This window comes from Silurus aristotelis (assembly GCF_946808225.1).
Source record: "Silurus aristotelis genome assembly, chromosome: 26".
Lineage (NCBI taxonomy): Eukaryota > Metazoa > Chordata > Actinopteri > Siluriformes > Siluridae > Silurus > Silurus aristotelis.
In genome coordinates this window covers 16,723,147-16,748,507 of record NC_139599.1, presented here as the reverse complement: position 1 = coordinate 16,748,507, position 25,361 = coordinate 16,723,147, and the positions used below count along the sequence as shown (strand labels likewise).

The 25,361-nt window shown below is 42.2% G+C and overlaps 1 protein-coding gene across 3 annotated transcripts in view; it reads right to left on the bottom strand.

Annotated features, from left to right (window-relative positions):
* nova1 (NOVA alternative splicing regulator 1) overlaps positions 1-25,361 on the bottom strand; it is a 32,083-nt gene that overhangs the window by 6,390 nt on the left and 332 nt on the right. The window contains exons 1-3 of one of the 3 annotated variants that reach the window (XM_083530834.1): positions 25,160-25,267; positions 10,652-10,795; positions 435-601 (exon numbers count right to left, since the gene is read on the bottom strand). In XM_083530834.1, coding sequence (XP_083386960.1) covers positions 435-515 — 81 coding nt within the window. In that variant the 5' untranslated portion in view covers positions 516-601; positions 10,652-10,795; positions 25,160-25,267. Of the gene's footprint in view, positions 1-434; positions 602-10,651; positions 10,796-19,115; positions 19,815-25,159; positions 25,268-25,361 lie in introns of those variants that run through there. The other 2 variants (XM_083530833.1, XM_083530832.1) reach the window with 2 other exon arrangements.

Genomic DNA, 25,361 nt, shown 5'->3' with positions numbered 1-25,361 from the left:
ACTCCAGACCTGGTTCCAGACAATCAATCTGCACTCTGGCTCAACGACCAGAACCTACAAGTACTATACACAGTTTACTGTGAGTGTGTAGGTGCAAGAGAGTAGAGTGTTGGTCTATAAGGTCTCGCTGACCAGTCATTGCTTATCTCAGCCATTTGTTGATCCTGGGGATTACCATGCAGCTGCCCCCTCTCTTTCTCGGGAACACACAGGTAAAAATAACCCAATGCCCTCGCTCTTTTCAGGCCTGGTCTGGATCTTTCCCCCTGGGAAACACCCCGAGCATGTCATCTTTACAACACTCCAGGCTTTAATATAACACACTGCCTCACTGCTCTTAGCATTCAGGCTGGTTTTTATTCATGTGCTTTAATCTGTGATTAATACGTAATTCTGAAGGTGTGTGTGTAGGTGTGTGTAGGTGCGTGGCTGACCTGTTTGACGCGGTCGGGGTTGACGGTGGTTTGAGGCTGCAGGATGCTGACTGGTTCGCTTTTCTGGCTGCTTTGCGGCATCTCGCGCACTTTCTCGGCGATGAAATTGTGAACGCCATTCAGCGCCTCTACCGTACCCTGGATCAAACACACACGCTCTGTTGTACCTGTGCACACACACACACACACACACACACACACACACACACACACACACACACACAAACAGGTACAATGTGTAATGTGTTATTTCAATGACTATCGTTCCACTGTTTACTGTTTACTATTTCCACAGTTGCTGCAAACTCACACCACACACATTTGATCCCTCTTTGGCAGTTGAAGATAATGACCTGCCTGGAATTTTGTTGCTAAGGATAAAGAACCAGTGACAGTCTCAACAGTTGCTTTGATGGGGATGAACTTGTTTAGTTCCAGGGTGAGTGATCACCCTGGTGGAATGAAAGTGGTTCGAATTGGAAGAGAAAATATATACACTCGGAATATAAAGTTAATGTTATGGACCAGAGATTTACTCAGGCATTAATATTAGATCACAAATGACAAATCAGACTCCAGGTCAGGGGTCCCCACACTACAACTCATAGGCCCCACATTTGGAACGGCCCTCTGAACAATCCGGAGACATATTTTGTAAATATCATTTTAAATATATGTTTTACCCTTAGTTTTCCCTAAGGTATTAACAGAGGTCAAGGCACTGATAGTTGATTGCCGGAACTATCGGCTATCGCTAAAAATTCATACCAATAGTTGATTCATACCTCTCATATCAAGAGGGGCCTCTAGAGGCGAATCACTGACGCCACGTGTTCTTTGATTTTACACGTGAGACTGCGCACTGCACAGAGAGCGCTATAATAAGTGTATTATTTATAATTTATTAAATATATAATCATATTCATGAATGAATATATTCATACTTATTTCCTTTAGCACAATTTCATTATTCAGTACTGCTTTTTATTTTTATAATAAAGTTCAGTTATATTTTATATGGATTTTTATGCTTGTTTTTTTTTTTGGTTTTTTTGTCCAGTAACCATTTTAAAAACTATCGGTTGATTAATCGGCTGTCGGTATCAGTAAAATCCACCATTGGTCGACTTCTAGTTATTAACATAACATAACAAATTATTTGTTAGATCCACCCACCAACCACATTTATATGCATACGTTAGTAAATATTTTTATTTCATTTGCAATGAATATGAATAAATGTGATTATGACATTAATGCTCTTTTAATAGGTGATATATCTCTTGAAAAGTGATGCTTATTTGCCTGTATGGTGCACCACAAAATAATAAACTAGTTTATCATTAGGAGGTATGATAAATACAATCCCCCCTATTGAAGAAAGGAAAAATTCTGTGCCCCTCTCAGTTTTTGTGGATATAGGCATAAGCACGAAATGTAGCCGAGCAACTATTTTTTAAGTTTCTCTGCCCTTTTAAAGCCACTCCCTCTTCAGCTTGCTTCTCAGGTACTCTATGTATCCACCGTTCCGTTTTTATCTCCCAGCATGCATCTCTGTCTTCGTACATCTCTCCGAAAACAGCAATGCCAATAATCTCGTAACAATCTCAGGCAGTAGTTGTAGGTGGGCTCTGGAGCTATCAATCTGTCCACAAAGCTGACTTCATCTCAGCCTTGGCTTGCCTCCATACACTCTACTTCCTGGCTCTGACAGGGAAATGGATCACTAAAGAGAACTTGGCTCGGCCAGCTGCTCGCTCATCCTCCACGTCTGCATTCCCTCGCTCTCCGTGATGGATTGGCAGGAGTCTGCTTATAGCCCAGAAGCGGAGCTTCTCACCCCTCATGTATTTCACATCGTAATGTCTCATCAGATGAATAGCATGCCGATACCATAACCTTTCCGATTAGCTTTCGTACTCTTTTTCTCAGTCCTTCCATACACCTGGAAGTTCCTTTGTATATTTGGAAATCAGAAGCCACCAAATGAAAGTTATTACTGAATGGTTATTACTACTGATATGTTCGATTCATCATTCTATTGTTCGTCATCAATCGATGTTTAGTTTTAACATACAGACAAAGTATTCGTCTGCACATTTAAACACCATTAATGAAATACATCTGCACTGATGGAATCCTTAAAATAAATTGTTTAGCTAAAGGTGTCCCTGCTACAAAAGAATTTGAGTCAACAGGTATTCATTTAATCTATTTGATACCTTCAACTTCCTATTAGAAAAGATTCCCAGGTTGCACAACAAGATCATGGTTGATTCGAAATGAAGCTACAGCCGTCCATGGTTGGGAGTCAAGGACCAAACTTAGTGTGAGGCATGGAACAATCTCACACCCCTGTTAACCAACACATCATCTTTGAGTTTATACTGTGTGGATGATCATGTTGCCCTGTAATATAACATAACACTATTGTGAAAAAAAAAGTAGGGAATTTCGCTAGCAAGACCTTATTCCTATGATTAATACATCTCCAATCCTCTCTAAGCCCAAATGAATGACATGTTTTGTACTTCAAGCCACACTTTTTTTTTTCTCCAAACCAATGATCCTTCCCACATATTCCATCAGATCATGCACATTCATGCTACATTCTTTTCCTGATCTCTCTGCAACCTTTGAAGAAGCAAAGGTGTTCTTGTGTCAGGTGAAGTATGTATGTACAGTATCTCACAAAAGTGAGTACACCCTTCACATTCCAGCAACCATTTTATTTTATACCCTCAACGGACAATTCTAAAGAATTTCATCCTAAAACTGATCAGTGTGTGTTTTATTCAATAGCCGCATAAAAAAATTATAACATTCAATTGGGAACACAAAGTAGTACAAACTGAAGTGTTTATACACTACATGGACAATTTGTGGACACCGAGTCAAAAGATTGGATTTGTGGACTCCCTATTCCAAATCCGCATTTCCTGTTATATTGACCGCCACTCTTCTGGGAAGATGTTCCACTAGATTTTGTACAGGTAGTGATGTAGGTGAGAAGGTGAGGAGACCTGGGGTGCAGTCAGTGTTCACGTTCATGATGTTCAATAGGGTTGGAGCTCTATAGCAGGATATCTTCCACACATCTGGATTTTCATGGGGCTCGCTTTGTGCGCTTTGTGTCATGCTGGAACAGGTTTTGGGTCCCAAGTTCAAGTGAAGGCAATATTTCATGCCACAGCATCTGATACAATTGTGTGCTTCTGTCTTTGTTGTAACAGTTTGGGGAAAAACCATACATGGTTGGAAACAGCAGGTGCCCCAACACTAAACCGGTATTTCAGGGTATAACAGAGTATAATGGTGTTTTCTGGAAAATTTGGGTTGGTGTGTATGTTTCTGGGCAACGGTGCTGCAACACTGGCCATGTATCTATGAGGTCCTCTGCTGTGATGTCATCTTTATGCACAGGATTGAGTATCAAGCATCTGTTCTATAAACACCTGTTCTTATTTAAACCATGCCACTCACACACACTCGCCCATACACACTCACTCATACTCACACACTCATTTACACTCACACACACTCGATTACTGCTGAGCGGGTGGGTGTGTTACAAGGAGACAAAAATTGAAAAATCATTTCGGTGTTTATCTAAAAATTGCAGGTCAACAAACAATCAACAGCAGGATACTGTGTGTGTGTGTGTGTGTGTGTGTGTGTGTGTGTGTGTGTGTGTGTGTGTGTGTGTGTGTGTGTGTGTGTGTGACTATGCGTGGGTATGTGTTGTTGGGAGGATGAGTTTCATACAAACACTGTTGGTTCAAGTAAATGGAAACAGTCTCAGGTTTCTGTGTGTGTGTGTGTGTGTGTGTGTGTGTGTGTGTGTGTGTGTGTGTGTGCGTGTGTGTGTGTGTGTGTGTGTGTGTGTGTGTATGGCCTGTGCCTGCAGTACCCACACACTCATTCATATCCACTTGTGTCAGCGATTACTGAGTGGGTACAATGCGTGAAAACACATTACGGTCAAATCAATCAAGTTAACTACCAACACACACACACACACACAGACACACAGACACACACACACACACACACACACACACACACACACACACACACACACACACACACACAGGTAAGTGTTAGTTTATGTGTTAGGTAGGTATGTGTAGGTAATTGTGTATGTGTGTTAACATAGGTGTGTATGTGTTTTACAGGGTTCTAGAGCATGAATAAAGCCTCAGCATAGACAGGCTTCTTTTTATAGGTGCCCCATGAGCCACAGGGGCTTCGAATACTCTGCCCTCAGCAGCTCATAAAACAAAGAACGCCTGCTAAATCTCCCTTTATTTTAGTCCGGCTCGAATCGAAACACCGAGCTCCTCTGTCCCACCACACCGCGCTCTCTGACCGGAGCAACCTAGAGCCTATTCTAGGGCTGTAATATAGATAGCAAAAAAAAGATCATGAGAAAAGCATGAAGCCATGGTTTGCCAGTTAGAGTCAAAGGTGAAGCAGAGAGCATTAAAGCGGTGTAAGGCCTCACGCCTGGCAGCGGATTATCACTTTATTTCAGGATCACTGAAAAAACTGAGTGAATTCATCAAAAACCTCTAATAACACTTTATTTTCTTTACGCATTTTCATTTCGTCACACCCTAAAATAAAGTAGTGCCATCGCATTACATTTATTTCAATGAGTCACAATAAATTGCAAAAGATTGTAATAATAATGAAGCTATTGGAGTTGAAGTTGGAGTTGAACTCCTGGTGCTTTTATTCATTCTATTTCTCATTTCTTGTTCCAGTTCATCTTGTGCCTTGACCCATTTATCAAAATTACTGCATTCACTATATAAGTTCCATCATTTACATTTACGGCATTTAGCAGACGCCCTTATCCAGAGTGACGCACCAAACCCCTCCATGGAGTTCGGGAAGGTCATCATTAAATTTGTACAATATCTGTTTCTCTCTGGTTATCATTCCCTACTCTACCCTATCATTCCCTATCAATCCCTACTCTACCCTATCATTCCCTACTCTACCCTATCAATCCCTACTCTACCCTATCATTCCCTACTCTACCCTATCAATCCCTACTCTACCCTATCATTCCCTACTCTACCCTATCATTCCCTACTCTACCCTATCAATCCCTACTCTACCCTATCAATCCCTACTCTACCCTATCAATCCCTACTCTACCCTATCATTCCCTACTCTACCCTATCATTCCCTACTCTACCCTATCAATCCCTACTCTACCCTATCAATCCCTACTCTACCCTATCATTCCCTACTCTACCCTATCATTCCCTACTCTACCCTATCAATCCCTACTCTACCCTATCATTCCCTACTCTACCCTATCAATCCCTACTCTACCCTATCATTCCCTACTCTACCCTATCATTCCCTACTCTACCCTATCAATCCCTACTCTACCCTATCAATCCCTACTCTACCCTATCATTCCCTACTCTACCCTATCTTACCCTACTCTACCCTATCATTCCCTACTCTACCCTATCTTACCCTACTCTACCCTATCAATCCCTACTCTACACTATCTTACCCTATCATTCCCTACTCTACCCTATCATTCCCTACTCTACCCTATCAATCCCTACTCTACACTATCTTACCCTATCATTCCCTACTCTACCCTATCATTCCCTACTCTACCCTATCAATCCCTACTCTACCCTATAATTCCCTACTCTACCCTATCTTACCCTACTCTACCCTATCATTCCCTACTCTACCCTATCTTACCCTACTCTACCCTATCAATCCCTACTCTACACTATCTTACCCTATCATTCCCTACTCTACCCTATCATTCCCTACTCTACCCTATCAATCCCTACTCTACACTATCTTACCCTATCATTCCCTACTCTACCCTATCATTCCCTACTCTACCCTATCAATCCCTACTCTACCCTATAATTCCCTACTCTACCCTATCATTCCCTACTCTACCCTATCTTACCCTACTCTACCCTATCATTCCCTACTCTACCCTATCTTACCCTACTCTACCCTATCAATCCCTACTCTACACTATCTTACCCTATCAATCCCTACTCTACCCTATCTTACCCTACTCTACACTATCATTCCCTACTCTACCCTATCATTCCCTACTCTACCCTATCTTACCCTACTCTACCCTATCTTACCCTACTCTACCCTATCATTCCCTACTCTACCCTATCTTACCCTACTCTACCCTATCATTCCCTACTCTACCCTATCTTACCCTACTCTACCCTATCAATCCCTACTCTACACTATCTTACCCTATCAATCCCTACTCTACCCTATCTTACCCTACTCTACCCTATCAATCCCTACTCTACACTATCATTCCCTACTTTACCCTATCATTCCCTACTCTACCCTATCATTCCCTACTCTACCCTATCTTACCCTATCATTCCCTACTCTACCCTATCAATCCCTACTCTACCCTATCATTCCCTATTCTACCCTATCTTACCCTACTCTACCCTATCATTCCCTATTCTACCCTATCTTACCCTACTCTACCCTATCTTACCCTACTCTACCCTATCAATCCCTACTCTACCCTATCAATCCCTACTCTACCCTATCTTACCCTACTCTACCCTATCATTCCCTACTCTACCCTATTTACCCTACTCTACCCTATCAATCCCTACTCTACCCTATCTTACCCTTTCATCCGCTACTCTACCCTATCTTACCCTACTCCACCATATCTTACCCTACTCTAAAAAGGACAAGCTTGTAAGTTGTGAAAACTGTAAAAATGACATCATCCCTTGTGCCACGAACTCCAGTGCATAAAAACTCTACGGCTCCATAAACGTTTATTGCCCGACTCATTTCAAAATGTTAAACCCAAATTTTCTTTTATGCTGAGGAGCCGAGTAAATACGTCTTTTCTAAAGACTCTGGAACCTTTGACAGAAGAAGGGTATTGTTTCACTTGTGAGGAAAAATATAATAAAGACACTAAAGTGTGTGTGTGTGTGTTTAATCTCTGATAGGACAGCTCTGACATTTTAATGACCCAGTGCAGTAAAAAGCTTTTTATAAAGCTGTGTGTGTGTGTGTGTGTGTGTGTGTGTTTGGATCATACAGCTGTCACGTCACAACACACAAACACACACACGAAGGGACACGTGCAGTCGCTTCACCTATTTATATTAAACTTTGTGTGTGTGTGTGTGTGTGTGTGTGTGTCTTCACTACCAATCTTCGAAATGAATCTAAAATAAATACGATGTGGTAAAAAGTTTGCAGACTGTAACTGGTGCTACTCTGACCCACGTGCGTAACCACGCCTGCGATTTCATCACGGACAGCAAGATAGAACGTGACATTCTGCGTGAAAGTGGCGACTCTGCCTCAGAGATCTTTTACATGACGTACGTTTGACATACGGCGATGCTGCAACGAGTCGTTCGAGGTGTTTTGAGTGTCATGCACGCTTCAAGAGCAGAAGAAGATTTGAAACTGTCTGAAGGGTTTTTCAAACACAATGTTTTTGGTTCTGAATGTTTACACAAGAAATGAGTACAATTGAAATGAAATCCTGGCCTGAGAAGAAACGCTGTATGACCAAAGTACTGGGACACCTGACTTTTCCAGCACTATGTGGTTCTTCTACAAACTGTTCCCACAAAGTTGGAGGCACATGAAAATGTGCGGCAGCATGAAATTTTCCCTCAACTTCAACTAACTTCACAAAGCCAGCTCCATGAAGATGTCACTTTGCATGGGTTTAAGTGGAAGATCTCCTGCTATAAACCAAGTTGAACACCTTCAGGATGAATGTGAATGCTGACTGCACTCCAGGCCTCCTCACCTTCTCACCTACATCACTTCTCACTTTACTCAGAGCATTGTGGCTGAATGAATCTCCACAAAAATCCAGTGGAACATTTTCCCAGAGGAGTGGAGCTCATTATAACAGAAAATGGGTTTGAATGTGGAATTCGATGCTAAAAATGAATCTTTTGTCAAACTTTTGTCCGTATAGTGTATGAATGAGCAGAATCCAACTACTGCTCGGAATCAGATCGGCCTCAGAACACGATCTATTGCGAGGGAGTAAACACGCCGTGGTCTGATGTTTCAGACAGGGTTTAAAACTCTCTGTATGTGAAAGTGTTCTCATTTACATATTAATGGCATCTAGTTTTTCCTGATGAGAGGAAACACGTAGGCGCCTCTGTACCTCTTTTGCTTTTTAATAACTTTGTGGAAACACTACATCAGCCAATTTATTACTCAATATATAAAATTATACTGGTGTTACTTTCGTGTGGCGTGAAAAAAAAAGGTCCTCGTGTTCAGGGAGTTTAAAGGTGTTTTATTCCCTCGAGATGGAGCTGGTATGATCTGCACGCGATGGTACTATGGCTTGATGACTGTGTATGTGTTAGAAATGTGAAAAGAGAAAAAAACATGGAGGGGGAAAATACGATTTGCTTCGGTGCAATTAGTTTTGTTATTTTTGTAGATCTATTAAAAGAAAATGAAGCGGTGTACAGCAGCGTAGGAGAGAGTTTTCCGTCTCAGATATTTTTTCCCCAAGCACCATTAATTCAGCGAATCGGAATTCTGATGCAAATAGTAATAGTAATAGTAATAATCGGGTTTAAGTCGTTTTTTATGAAATCAAACCTACGTTTTAAATAAGGACTCGCTCAAAATGCAAACGTAACTCGGATGAACACAAAGTCAAAATCAAGCCCATTTGTGATACTGCAGCTTGAACCCCGACCTTCTGATCAGTAACCAAGAGCCTTATCTACTGAGCTGCACTGTACTGCCAAAAGTTTGTGGACACCTCGTCATAGATATGGTATGTGCTTTAGGAGCATCGCATTACACATTTATTCCCAATGTGCTCTTCTAATTCCCTTTACTCCTATGGGAAGATGTTCCACTACATTTTGGCTTGTGTGCTTTGTGGACATTTGTGTTCATCATCTACAACAGTGTTAGAAAAGTCAGGAACTGATGTAGGTGAGAAGGTGAGGAGGGTCTCCTGGGGTGCAGTCAGCGTTCACATTCATCCTAAAGGTGTTCATTAGAGATGAGATCAAAACTCTATAGCAGGCAACTCAAGATCTTCCTCTCCAAACCATGTAAAGCAGATCTTCAATGAGCTGGCTTTGTGCACAGGGGCATTGCCATATTGGAAAAGGTTTGGGTTTCCAAGTTCAAGTCCGATACATTTGTGTACCTCCAGCTTTGTGGAAACAGTTTGGAGAAGATCCACATATAGGAGGAAAAGTCAGGTGTCTCAATACGTTTGTCTATATAGTGTACATCAGCACGAATAATAATCATATGACTGACAATGAAACATGTTTCCAAACAGCTCAGGAGATTGATGGCATGAAAAGACAGAGAGGAAGAGAGCAGAAAAGACGAGTCCTTTGTGCATGTAAATGAACACCTTCATTAATCCTTCTGTCTCGTTGCTCGTCAGATTCAGTGTGCAGAGATGAAGGAGAAAACTTGTCCAATTGAGCAGGATGTGTCCAGGAAAATCCTATTTCATGCCATTATAGGTGACTGATTATTATGATTGTTATGACTATTATTTAGTATTGACAAAAAAAAAAAAAACCTGAAAATGAACCTTATCACAAATCAAAATGGCTGCCGTCTGTCCTCAACTTCCTTTCACGCCACTTCCTGTACTGTCTGATCGAATCTCCCGACAAAAAATTGCAATACCAAAATATGTGAAAATAAATGATACGTCAACGATTTGAACCCGATTCTCAATTTAACTCCCTGAATGCATACAGTGAAGCCGGTACACATTAAGGCAATGATGTTAAAGTGGAACTAGTCTCTGCTCTCATGGTGCTATAGGCCGAGATGTCAAGATGATTTACTGTGCTCTACACAGGGGTCAAACAAAAATACGATATCCTGTAGCAGACAGGACTCCTGCCTGACTTCCAATGCATTTATTTCATATCTTTTCCCCCCAATAAATGTTCGATAGAAAATGTAGCAGTGTGTGTGTGTTTGTGTGTGTTGTGTGTTGTGTGCTGTAGACTTTCAGTCATTAACAAGTTTAACTGGATTTGTAAACCTCTAGTTGAGGTTGAATAAACTGTTGGAAGAGGGGGCAATTACTTATAAACATGCAAATAATATTTAAAAAAGCAGTAGTTCATGTATATACGTGTGTGTGTGTGTGTGTGTGTGTGTTTGTGTGGGTGTGTGTGTGTTACCTGGGTAGAAGTCTTTAGATTTGGACAGTTTGATGGTGGCACCAGTCTCTTTCTGCAGCTGGACGATGGTCTGTCCTCCTTTACCGATAATTGAACCAGCTGCATAGCTGGGGATCAGCACTTTCAAGAAGTACTCACCCTCTTCTACACACACACACACACACACACACACACACACACACACACACACACACAAATACAGGAGCACTTGATTAGAAGCATCTTATCTCATACTCATAAACATCTCTTTAATAAGGACTGTGAACACCGGAATATGCCCTGGCGATCGCGTGTATTAATATAACTAATATTATATAGTACAGTTTAGAATTAAATAAGTCTCGTTCAGTGGGACACGCCTTATTTACTGCGACTGACAGGAGAAGAAGACAGGAGACTTCAAGAAACACCTCCTTTACAGAGACTTCACGATACTGTTCCACACCTCCTTTAAAGACTACAATATACTGAAGCCACACCTCCGTCAGAGACCACAAGATACTGAGGCCACACCTCCTTTAGAGACCACAATATACTGAAGCCACACCTCCTTCAGAGACCACAAGATTCTGAGGCCACACCTCCTTTAGAGACCACAATATACTGAAGCCACACCTCCTTCAGAGACCACAAGATACTGAGGCCACACCTCCTTTAGAGACCACAAGATAATAAGGCCACACCTCCTTTTAAGAGACTTCAGGATACATAGGCCACACCTCCTTTACAGAGACTTCATGATACTGAGGTCACACCTCCTTTTGAAAAACTTTAAGATACACCTAATTTAGAGAGACTTCAAGACACACAGGCCACACCTTCTTTTCAGAGACTTCATGATACTGAGGTCACACCTCCTTCAGGGACCTCAAGATACTGAGGCCACACCTCCTTTAGAGACTTTAAGATACTGAGGCCACACCTCCTTTAGAGACCACAAGATACTGAGGCCACACCTCCTTTAGAGACCACAAGATAATAAGGCCACACCTCCTTTTAAGAGACTTCAGGATACATAGGCCACACCTCCTTTACAGAGACTTCATGATACTGAGGTCACACCTCCTTTACAGAGACTTTAAGATAATGAGGTCACACCTCCGTTAGAGACCTCAAGATTCTGAGGCCACACCTCTTTTAGAGAGACTTCAAAATACACCTTCTTTAGAGAGACTTCAAGACAATGAGGACACAAATCCTTTACATAGACTTCAAGATACTGAGACCACACCTCCTTTAGAAATATTTCAAGATACTGAGACCACACCTCCTTTAGAAATATTTCAAGATATTGAGGCCACACCTCCTTTAGAGACCACAATATACTGAAGCCACACCTCCTTCAGAGACCACAAGATTCTGAGGCCACACCTCCTTTAGAGACCACAATATACTGAAGCCACACCTCCTTCAGAGACCACAAGATACTGAGGCCACACCTCCTTTAGAGACCACAAGATAATAAGGCCACACCTCCTTTTAAGAGACTTCAGGATACATAGGCCACACCTCCTTTACAGAGACTTCATGATACTGAGGTCACACCTCCTTTTGAAAAACTTTAAGATACACCTAATTTAGAGAGACTTCAAGACACACAGGCCACACCTTCTTTTCAGAGACTTCATGATACTGAGGTCACACCTCCTTCAGGGACCTCAAGATACTGAGGCCACACCTCCTTTAGAGACTTTAAGATACTGAGGCCACACCTCCTTTAGAGACCACAAGATACTGAGGCCACACCTCCTTTAGAGACCACAAGATAATAAGGCCACACCTCCTTTTAAGAGACTTCAGGATACATAGGCCACACCTCCTTTACAGAGACTTCATGATACTGAGGTCACACCTCCTTTACAGAGACTTTAAGATAATGAGGTCACACCTCCGTTAGAGACCTCAAGATTCTGAGGCCACACCTCTTTTAGAGAGACTTCAAAATACACCTTCTTTAGAGAGACTTCAAGACAATGAGGACACAAATCCTTTACATAGACTTCAAGATACTGAGACCACACCTCCTTTAGAAATATTTCAAGATACTGAGACCACACCTCCTTTAGAAATATTTCAAGATATTGAGGCCACACCTCCTTTAGAAATATTTCAAGATATTGAGGCCACACCTCCTTTAAGAAGACTTTAGGATACACCTCCCTTGGTGAGACTTCCAGATAGTGAGGCCACACCTCCTTTACAAAGCTGCCAAGAAGATGAGGCCACACCTCCTTTAAAGATACGTAAAGATTGTTACGGCCACAACAAAGAGAGATTTAAAGACACTCAGGCCACACCTCCTTCACTGAATTATCCAATGATGTAGTTAAGCCAGAGACTAGATAACTTTGTACTTCCTATTTATTATGCTTACTCTTTCCTTTTGAGTTCCTGCCGGTTCTTCCGCTGTCCCACTTAAATCTTCTCTTGCAGAGGAGAGTGACCCGCTTTGGGCTGACACAAGGCTAAATTTATCCACACATTCACAGCAAGCACCTCCAGGCACTAGAACTGCACCAGAGCCACAAAGGAGACCAGGACCAGACCAAGATCCGATGCACACTAAGCTGTTTAAACAGATTCATTCCCCAGCATCAGCCTGTCAATTTAAAAAGACCAGTGAGAAGATCTGAACCAGTTGATGTTTTCTTCTCTGGTATCATGTACAGCAGCATGTTAGTGTGTGCTGGGATACACTTTTTAAATTCGTTAATTCAACAATCAAAGTTGAATTCTTACTTAGGAAACACAAGAATATTTTTTATAAACAGAATTTCAAAGAGATTGGCCATGGTTGCAGACAAACTGACTTGATTTGCTGTGGGTGATGTGTTTGGTTCATCCCTGAAGACATGAGAATCACTTGAGTAAGGAACGCAATCAGGCTAAAGAAGTTCTTCTTAAATAACCATCCCATCATATAGTCTGACAAACTGGAAACCATAACATTGTAAAAAACCTGTATTCTAAACTCTCAAACGAAGTTTTTTTGTCCATATAGAGTATATACTGCAGAAACAACCCCTGATCGGAATCTGAATAGTCCAATCTATTGACCTCAGAACTAACTGAAGTAATCAGTTTGTGCATTTTTCTGTTTTTAGTGTTTCAAAGCCCAATTTTAGCTCTCGTCTCTCTACTTTTTATCGGCTCTGCCCTCCACTCACGGATTGTCAATTTCCTACATTACAGTACTGTAAATTGCTCTGTTTTGCTAAATGATGTACTGTAATTTGTTCAATTCTCACTACCCCCATACTGATCACTATTCTTTAAGACTCCTGGGTCTCCACAGGACTACCTGTATTCATGAACGTGACGTATCTTCACGATCAAATGCATTCTGCTGGTATTTAAGGCGACGAATGACAGACCCTCCCCCTGCTTTCCATTATAGCAGTAGGTCCATGTGGCTGCAGCGTTGGAATTGAATTCCAAAGGCGTTGTCACATTTATAGCATTTTTTGTTGTTGTTGTTGTTGTTGTTTTTTTTTTTATGAAATTCGCATAATTTTTGCTCACTGCAAAAGACAAATCACTTTGGGAGAAAAACCTTCCGATGAGCCTCATAAAAAAAAAAAAATAAAATAAACACAATTAGCATTTAATTTCTGGTTTGGTTTATTTAATAGAATTTTAATGCTTAGGGCTTGTTTTCCGTTTGTAGTGTTCACGTCATATAAAGTGGGTAATGTAGAGGTAAGGTTCAAATTACTTAATGAAATGTGTGCGAAACACACACACACACACACACACACACACACACACACACACACACACACACACACACACACACACACACACACCATGCTGTGTGTGACTGGGTGGCAGAAAGAGCTGCAGCGTATGGAAGCTAAATCCTCCGATTTGTCCTGGTGAATAGAGCCAGCACTGACTCACTTATACACTGAGACACAACACACACACACACACACACACACACACACACACACACACACACACACTCGCAAAACTGAGGTCCAAAAGCACAGCCTTAGACATGCATGCACAGAGAGGAGGTTCAGAGACACAGATGCACTCTTTCTCTGTCTCACACACACACACACACACACACACACACACACACACACACACACACACACACAAAAACACACACACACACACACACACAATGTGACTGCTGTAGCACACTGAAGGAAAGGACAGAAGGTGATGTAATGTAATGGTTTTCCGGTAAGGTGTTTAACCTCTGCACTGAGCTGACTAAGAGCAGGAGAGGGTGTGTGAAATTGTCAGACGCAATAAAACAAAAAGGGAATAAAATGTTATAATTGAATGTAATAATAATGAAAATCACTTTTCCAGTGTAGATGAAAAACCATCCTTTACACTATATGGGCAATTTTCTTGTAAATTTTTTTATCTCATCTCATCTCATCTTAATGTTTGTGGACATCTGACCATAAAATTGGTATGTCCTTCTATTGTGAACAAACCTGTCCACAACCAGTCTCCATTTACTATTATAATAACCTCCATTCCTCTGGAAAGATGTTCCCCTAGATGTTTGTGTGGAGATTCATTCAGCTATAAGGGTGTAAGTAAAGTCAGGTGAGAATGTGAGGAGGCTCCTGGAGTGCAGTCAGCATTCACCTGGGGTGTTAAATAGGGTTTATAGCAGAAGATCTTCCACTCCAACCTATGCAAAGCAGATCTTCGTGGAGCACTTTGTGTCATGCTGGAACAGGTTTGGGTCTCCTAGTTCAAGTGAAGGGAAGATTTCATGTACAATTTGTGCGTCTCCAACTTTGTAGTTTGAAGAGGAACCACATAAATCTGGTAAAAATCAGATGTCCAGTACTTTTATTAAACACATTCATGTTTACTAAACATGATCTTAATTTATCACCAAGTCACTGAACTTCCCTCATTGATCCTCATTGCTTTTAAACGGTGGAAACATGATTGACCAAAAAGAAACCTCATTTAGTGTAATGAAACAAAAGGCCATGTGGGAAATGATCGGAGGACAGCCACAATCACACAACATCCAAAATCACACAACGTATACCAGGCACCAGTGTTCCCCTGGCATCTGTTCTTCACTCGCCATTTGTACCGCTTGATACAAACAAATGCATCTATGCATGTATTTGAAAATGTGCATTTCTTATCATTTTATCACAGTGGAATTAAGCGATTATTTTACAGCGTTTATTTTATAGCGTTTATTTCATAGCGTTCCGTATGAGTGAGATCCGTGAGGGACGTGTACAGAGTGTGTAGGCTGGTTAAAGTGCCATGTAATAATTCTGAGAGACGAGATAAGTTCCACAAACTCGCATGCCCTCAATCTACTGCATCTGACCTCGGCATTGCTGCAGAAAGAGCAAGAAAGAAAGAAAGAGAGAGAAAGACAGAAGGACAGAAACTGAGGTAGTGCCACAGCAGAGCCACCATTAAAGAGAGGGGGCGAGAGAAGGGAGCACTCACATGGAAATGATAAGGAGAGTAAATAAAATGCTGTAAAGATGAAAAGGTATAGGAGGACGAGGGAGGTTTAAGCAAAACACACAGCCGGATAGCGTCCTCGTCTAAATACTTTACTCTTCTGAGTTCATCTCCACTGGCTGGGAAAAAAGAACAGCGAATTCCTGTCGAGCCCAGACTGGATGCTCTTTATTCATTGGGTAAAAAAGGCTGCCAAGGAGGAAACAAATCAACCGCAGCTGTCCCAAATGCAAATGTCCTGTCACCTTGACTCAGTCGCACTGGACAAACATGTGGGGACACCCGCTGTCCTTCAGGATGGCTCCCACAAACTGCATGGAATGGTACGACTGTCATTTAGCTGACTGAGAACCAGAGGTGTACAATGGAATCCACTCTTTCTGATGATCCATGTGTGGGTTTTGTCAGGTTTGCAACAAATGATGTAAACTCATCGAAGCAAGTCCTACGATGGGTTTAGTCATGCACGCAGATACGTTCTAAAATCCCTCTAGGGTACTGAGAAACCCTATATGAACACAGGCAGGTGCATCACTGGAAAGGTTGTGTGCTGATGTTGATGATGTGGCTCTCACCTCTCCTCATGGTACAGCCTTTATAAGGGCTTAGACACAATCCAAATCCCATCAAACCTCTCAAAACACACATTCCACAATTCATATTACATCTATGTACTCAACATAGTACACTACCCCACTGCACTCCTTTATCTACAAAGGAGGTTCTCTGAGGGAGTCCTGTATGTGGAAGCCACCTCTGATCGATAGTGGAGTAACTGGCCTTATCCAGACAAATCTAATCAACACAAGAGCAATCTAGAGCAAACTTAATTGACACCGCCCAAGAATGGATGTGACCAGCCAGGGTGGAGATATATATATATAAATATATATATAATCAACTTCAGAGTGAGAGAGTGAGAGATCAAGATCAAGCCTGTTGAAAAAATATATGTTACTACATTAAACGGAAAAAAAAAGAATGAAAACATAACAAAAAAACCTTGTGCTGTGCAGGACAGAACAAATCAAAATGAAAACATTTTGAAAGCTGTGTAGGCACTAATAGTATTCGAGCAGGATTTTAGTGCTAAAAGAAAATTCCAGAAACCGTATGTGGAGAATGATTCCTACAACAAGATTCAAATTTTAACCTGCTTAAGTAGACTTTTTCCCTCTGCTATCTGAAGCCCTGACATTCTTTTCGTTGCGTTTCTGTTTCGCTTTTGTCCTGGGGGAAGGGAAGGGGGGGAATCAATCGTCAGCCTATGAGAGATGATTCACGGGCTCGTAACGACGTTTTTAACCTTCCTGTCGTCCAAAAAAATCCAATGAAGACAACTCTGTCATTAACCCCCTGTGGATGGCCTGTAGTAGCAGGTAGATGTAGAACGGGGACGAAGGAGTGTACCTGTCCTCTGCAGCGGCCCAGGTGCACAGTGGGATATGCATTACATCATCGCTCCGACATCACTCTGTCCCTCTCAGCCCGCTCTGCCTTACACTGCCGCCTAACTGACATCTAAGGATATGACTGAGATTCACAGGCTGAGCTGTGGTAGAACACACACACGTACATACACACACACACAAAGGCCAGATCTCAATCTTCTCAAAAGAGAACTCTTCAAGTAGACAATGCAAAAAGAACCTTCATCAGTGCAGACTTTGGCCAGTTGATGATGTCATGATGAAGAAAGACAAATTCGCTGTTTTAAAAAAGGTGGAATCTGATGGTTACTAAGGTTCCGAGGTTTGGACAGATGACATTGTGGAAAACATGAAAGGTTTGTGGACTGCATGACAAAGATAATAGGAAAAAGGGGCGACATTAAGGAAAAGAAATTCGAATCCAACTGGCGAAACTGAGCAAGTCGGGTCCATGTTCACTTTTGCGATCACTAAGCCGTGACCCTGTGGTTTTTTGACAGGCAACTGCGCCATGACATTACCCCTCAATTGACCAGCAAAACTGTCCTGACCCTGCATCACGCACATTCACCAAATGTGCCAATAGTCCACATCATCGTTGCCAAATGCGGCACCGTCTCGACTCTTGGGCAGGAAGCGGATATTTCGACCTGAGCTTGAATGTCCGCTCATCTTGAAGCCTGTCCTTGTATCATGCCATTCTTCCCCATCTCTCACTCTATACCGCCCTTGTGTCCTATTGTCTACCATTGCAGCCAATTCAGAATGGCAACGTCAAAGCAAGTGTTTGACCTTGGCATGTGTATAGAAATGGTGGACAACTTCACCCGCCTCTGTTCCTCTGCTCAATGACTTCATGCTCTGTCCCAGCTTAACAAATACCTTCTATGGTGAAAGCTCACAGATGTTCCATCTTGAAGGGGACATGTATTACCTGGGAGCAGAAAGCACCCTGAACCAGAGGCGAGAAAGGGAAGCCATCTTCCTTTAAGCTTCCCCCCCTCCTGTGTGTGTCGGTAATGAGAGGGGAGGTGTGAGGAGATGCACCGCATGAGTAACAGGTTTTTCTGCATCCTGCTCCAGTGTAACTACGGCAATCTGTTGCTGCGATTCATCAGGGACGTAACACAGTCGTACATGCATTCATAGAGTTGCGATTCTCTCTTACTCGCACACACACAGCCACACACACTCTGTCTCTCAAACACACACATAGTCATACACACTCAAAGTGTCAAGGGAGTTTTGTTCAAGCACATGAAGGGGGTGGGTCAAGAGGGATTGCATTGTAGGCACCCCAACACACACACACACACACACACACACACACACACACACACACACAGTCCCCCAACATGTGAAAAGGGGGGACCCCTGTCCTGGACACTTGGCAAGGACAAACAAGCCACTTTGACTCATGGAATGAATTAAGCGAGAGACGACGAGAAAAGGAAAGCACGCACACGCGAACAAAAGAGACAAAAAAATGGTCAACCCATCCAGATATACAACCATATTCAACAAGTCAACAAAAGCCCGGGCTGGATGTGTGTGTCGCTCACCCATTGTGGCGAGCTGTGGTGCGGCTCTGCAGCAGCGCCGACGATGAGCATGAGAACGCGGCCGAGTTCGTCTTCAAGACGCCGAGAAAGAGCGTCAGAGAGTCCTCTTCTCCATACCTCTCCGCTGCACTCACTCTCTTTCTGATTGTGTGAGATCTTTACGTGGCTGCTGTACGTGTGCTGTGTATGTACGTATGTGTGTATGTGTGTGTTGGAGGCAGAGGGGCTGTGTATTGTTCAAGTGGCGGTGGACTGAAGGAGGGAATCTTCCCACTGCATCACCCTCGCCGCTCTCTCTCATCCATATTCATGGAGAACTCCGGCGCTCTGCAGCATTGTACAGAGAGGCACCTAGCGTGTCCAATCACCCTGCACCCCTCCCCAACGTCAGACACACACACACACACACACACACACACACACACACACACACACAGTCTTTCTTCTTCTTCACCCCCCTATTTGGCGCAGCAAAGCAAAAGACATAGCGCCCCACGCATGTTTGGGCGAACCATGGAAAGGTGGGATGGAGGGAAGGTTGTGGAGGTGGAGAAAGAGTAAGGGAGTGACCTTGTGTGAAGCGGCGAGTGAAAACGAAGGAGGCGGCTTGCACCTCGGGCGGCCATGTTGGAACGCGCGGACGGTGAAAGAAAGAACGAGGGAAAAATAAGGAAAAACAAAGACTTTGATGAAAAGTGGAGGAGTTAAGCAAAAGCAAAAGCAAATGAAAGAAGGAGAGATAAAACGGAAATGCAAAAAGGGAACTGGGAAAATGGTGCAACCAAAAAGAAGCGGCACTGAGAGACGCGGAAACAGAAACGAGAATCTGCCGCAGAGAGTGTGGACAGACCAGTCGTTCCAATCACTGACTATAAATTCTACAGAGCTGTTCTGGCCAATGTGTTTGTGTGTGTGTGTGTGTGTGTGTGTGTGTGTGTGTGTGTGTGTGTAGTTCCTTGGGGGAGGGACATCGTTCCTTAACCCCCCACAGTCACTCCCAATTTGCATTGAAGCATTTTTCATCACACACTGACTAACTGTCTATACGGTGTGTGTGTATGTGTGTGTGTGTGTGTGTGTGTGTGTGTGTGTGTGTGTGTGTGTGTGTGTGTTGCGCAGTGTGCGCGAGCAGGGCAGGATGTGCTAGAATTCTGTTCAAGCAAACCAATCACGTTTTGACTGGACTCTCACTTGAGCCCCTCCCCTCTCCACCACCTGCCCCATTCACAGTCTACTCACGTCACCATACACTGCAAGGGCACCTGTGTCCTTCTCTCTCTCTCTCTTTCTAACACACACACACACACACACAAAAACACACACAAAACACATGCGTGCTAATGCTCTCACACTCTCGAAGCACCTGCGTTCTAACAAACCGAGGTACAGTTACCCACCGGCACAAACAACCTGGCCAAATGTGCCATTAGAATTATTAATGTAGCGTTTCAGCTGCATCTGCTATAAAACACACACACACACACACACACACACACACACACACACACACACACACACACACACACACACACACACACAAACACATCTGCCTCAGTAAGCCTGATAACGGAATGACTACAGGATCATTTGCATCGGTAGTCAATGAAATTCATTTGCACAACAGCAAATACAAATACAAGACGAAGCCCTGCGTCAACAGGCTCCTTCTGCCTCCGTTGCCAAAGATCAAAGGTCGCGTGATAGAGATACCAGAAATCCATGCATTCCTTAACATGTACTTTATATCACGCAGACTGATGGACAGAGACGTATGGACGGGTAGGTAAACAACCCACGACTACTACATGAGAAATCAAGCAGTGAGTAATGGAAATGATGCACTATGCCACATCTGCTTTGATTGCCCTTCTGTCCATTTTTTTCCTATTCTTCTCTCGTGCATGATTGCACAGCGGCATCTATCAGACAAAACCTTTATCCTGTCCAATCATCGCAGCAGCGTTATCATGACAGTCTTGTTATGCGGCTCACCATGACTGCCATACACACACTTCAGCGAATGAATGCAAATTATCTCTTGAGATGAAAGAAATCGAAAACGGGGTGCTTCAGTATGTGACAAAGTTACTGTGGATTTCCTAGGAAATGTGCAGAGGATTCCACATCCCACTAGTAAAAGGATTAAGGCAAACTTTACACAATTCACTGCTGAACCTGAAAATAAATATAATGCTAATTTACCATGTTAAACAACTCCAAAAACTCAAACCCTTTCAATCCTTGACATGATTCTTCACCTGCATCCTACAGTCATCAGATACGTGATTTGCCTGGAGTGATATATAATAATATAATTTGTCTATCATAGCCGTGGTGCTGTTACCCCACATTGTGTAAAATGTGCTCTATGCAAATGTAGCCACCGAAATCCACAGGCCATAAAGGGTCGTTTATATATCACGATGAGAGCTTATTATTGTCTCTCCTGCATGAGATGCAATCAGCTGTACATCGGCTATATCGGGAGAAGATTGGTTTCCTTTTGTACCATTGGAATGAAGGATTTCTCCGTTGCAGCGGTGTGAGACAATTCCGCTGCGATGGACGTGACATTAATAACATCTCTGTTAGCATTGCTAGTTGCTATGGCAGCAATGAAGTGGAGAAAAAAAAAGAGAGCTCATCGACGCTCCCGGGACGACACGACCCCACGGAATTGATGTTATGCTTTGAGAATCTATCTTTCCGTCTATCTACATCTACAACAGCACGAGTAATGATTTACCGCAGTACTTAATGAAACGTGGATGAATTATGGAGAATGAAGATGGAGGGAAAGGAATAAAAGTCTCAGACTGTGTGGTCAATGTCCTTCATCTGTAGCAGTCATTAAGAGTCATGGAACAGACCGTAGAAACCCATACATTCCTAAACAGTCTGTGAATATGAAGAAAATGAATAATGAAAAAACCTTATCATATGTCAGTAGACAAAACAGATATGCAGTAAATAACATTCAATTAGCAGCGCCGCCATTTTCCAAAATCAACCAACGAGCCTGCAACTTGCTCAAAAGACCACGGATTGTGACTTTACATTCAACTCTACACATTTCTCACAATTTGAAAGTAATTAAGTATAAAAGTATACTGCCATGAAACCAACATCCTTTCCTGTTCAGTGAAAAGTTCTCTGTTCTCCTCATCCTCGAACCTGTGCAAGGATTAAAATAATGATGAATAGTGTGTGTGTGTGTGTGTGTGTGTGTGTGTGTGTGTGTGTGTGTGTGTGTGTGTGTGTGTGTCTGTGTGTGTTTGCATTAGCCGCATTCTTGTTGGACATTCTGAAAAGATGTTGCTACAGTCACACAAAAGAATGGCTCTGGGTTCATGGGACAGCTGCACTTCTTCTCGCACACACACACACACACACACACACACACACATACACACACACGTCTTCTCAGTGGGCTGCCATTCTGCTAAATATTTACACACAATCTAAAACTGTTGATCTGACACTTGGCTGCCACTATGCCTACAGCATGTTAATAACACAGCTAATAAAATGGTGTGTGTTGCTTTTGCTATTAAACGAGCTAAACAACTTCAACCGCCTTAAAAGATACATGTCCTCATTTGGCTGCAGCTTTTATCCACCGTGGCTTACAGTCAGGGCAGGAAGCAACCGAGAAGTTGAGGATAAAAGGTTTTGTCCAAAGACCCAACAGTGGCATCCTGGCAGCACAACAAGCTGAACGCGCTGCCTTTCGAGCAGAATCTCAATTCCGTAACGAACAAGTCGTTACCCTTTCATAAATCCATCACTAAAATGATTCCCCCTGCTACAGTAAATATTTGTTACGTAGAATAGTAGAAAAGTAGAAGGTCAGAATTATTACTGCTCTCAGGTTTCTAAGAAACAATCATATGATATTTTTTATTACCATTTCACTTTTAAAACACACCTGCCACCGGAGAAAATCTCCAAGGGTCCACTTTGCGTTAGAAGTCATTGTTCGTCTAAACACATCATACACTGGGTGTTTCACACATTTTAATCAAACGTAACAACTTAAAAAAAAAAAAACAACCATTCAAATTAGGCATAAATCCACTGCAAGGCATCAGACACATACCTCTACAGAGTCTGATCTTTACCTCAGCAGAACGTGTGCGTACACAGCCTATGGGATCCTAATGAGCTACTAATGAAGCCTGAGGAGGAGGAGGAAGGCTTTTGTGTTACTCGCATTCGTTACCACGTGTGAATGGGGTTCGCCTTCAGCAGCTGCTTTGAGCCTTAAGCGCTTCGTTCATTTTCCGCTCAATTTAGCCCGATCCCTGCAAAGAAGGCCGGCTCGTGAGAAGAGCTGAGAGCGAGCGAGCGAGCGAGTGAGGAAGAGTGAGAGAGAGATAGATCAAGAGACTGATAATCGGGTTTTCATGTTTTACAAACTTTTCTCCGACACCTTCACTCTTCTCTGCTTACACTTACACAGATATAGAAATATACCCATACGTTTATCCACAACCTGCTCTGAGACTGCGTGTCTATTGGGTTGATATTCAACTAAAACACATTAAACCTGACATTTTGTGTTATTAACATCCAAAATGTGTGATGGTGTTTTGACATGCAATTGCATCAAAATATTCCCTGTGCAGCTTTAATACACATCTATAAATATATTATATTGATATTAGAAAAGTAAAACACATTGCGATAGCCTTCCTTTTACACTACCTACAGCACTGTTTAGGGCTTTTTTGTTATTTAAAAAACATTTCAACTATTTATTAATGAATCCATTATATGTTTAGAATAAAATAGCCATGAACTGTACCTTTCCACCATTGCTGAGGTCCTGCCCTCATGAGCACCTTTTGTACTTCTGAGATGAATATCTCACCTGGTCTTGTGAATACAATGACTAATGCAAATGAACCATAATTTTAAATATAAACATTTTTTTAAGTAAAATAAGTACTAAAGGTACTCGTGTATGTTTGGAATAAAGGTAGGGTTTAGTACCCTTTTTCTCTGTAGGTAGAATAATGAACACTGGCTAAACTGGTTGCAAATGGGGACCTTTTTGGATTTTAGATGTAGATGCTGTGCAAAGACCACACATTTGAGAGACATGTGCATGTTCCTTTCATTTATGTGCAACAAACTTAGTGATGTAAAGTATAAATATTTCCTTTATCCAAACAAATATATGAATGTACTGATGTTCCACTTTTTAATGCCATTGTAAAATCCTGCCTTGGCATGAATAACAGCTTTACACACACATCCACACAGTTCTTCAAACATTCAGCTGAAATTCTTTGCCATGAACTCCATAAAACGTTCCAAATGTGTTCTTTACTAGTTGGACCTTTTTTTTTCTGACCTTGCAATCCAGTTTCTCCTGGAGAAGTTCAACAGGATTTGGGTGCAGTGACTGGGCATGATAGATAACACTCCAGCTGACTGTTTGCTCTCTAAATAAGACAGAATTGCATGGCATTCGAGTATGGAATGGTAGCCATGTTGGTTCAGTATTCCTTTCACCCGGAATATGTCTCCAACCTTCCCTGCTCCAAAACAACCACAAACCACCGAGCGTCCACCTCCATGTTTGATTGTGGGGGTGAGGCAGTCTGTTCTCTTTCTAACATCATTTCTTCTTTTAGAGACGAAAATGTCACATTTCAACTCATCTCAAGTGCAGAGAACTTTCTAGAACGTTCTACCACTCATTCACAGCTTGTGTTTTCCAGAGGAACAAAAATAACATGCATGCACCAAAAAAGATATCGTTTACACCTGGAGAAAAGGGTACTAACCTGTACCTTACCTCATCCCAGGTAAAGTCCCCTTAAACTTCTCATACCTATGCATCTTTTAACTAAAAGATTTGTATGTAGTGTCCATTTAAAACTGTTACTAAAACAATCATATTTATACTGTACGCCTGTGTAAACACATACTTATTTACATATATCATAGTGGACTTGTTGGTACCAGCACAGTTAAATAAAGTATCATTTATTTAATAATGATTAATTTATTTACAAACTGAAACTAGTAGGTACCTGCTGTAACAGTTGACTCAGGATGGAGGCAGTTGATGAGTGCGGACTCCACAATCAAACATAAATCAATTAGTATAATTAGTACCACGTTAAGGAACCGTATGTTTCTCGTGACGTAAAATGTCCGAACTGTCGCAAAATAATGGAACATTTTGTGCAATTAAAGTGGTCTGAGTGGTGCGGGAAACCGCGTGGAACCCCG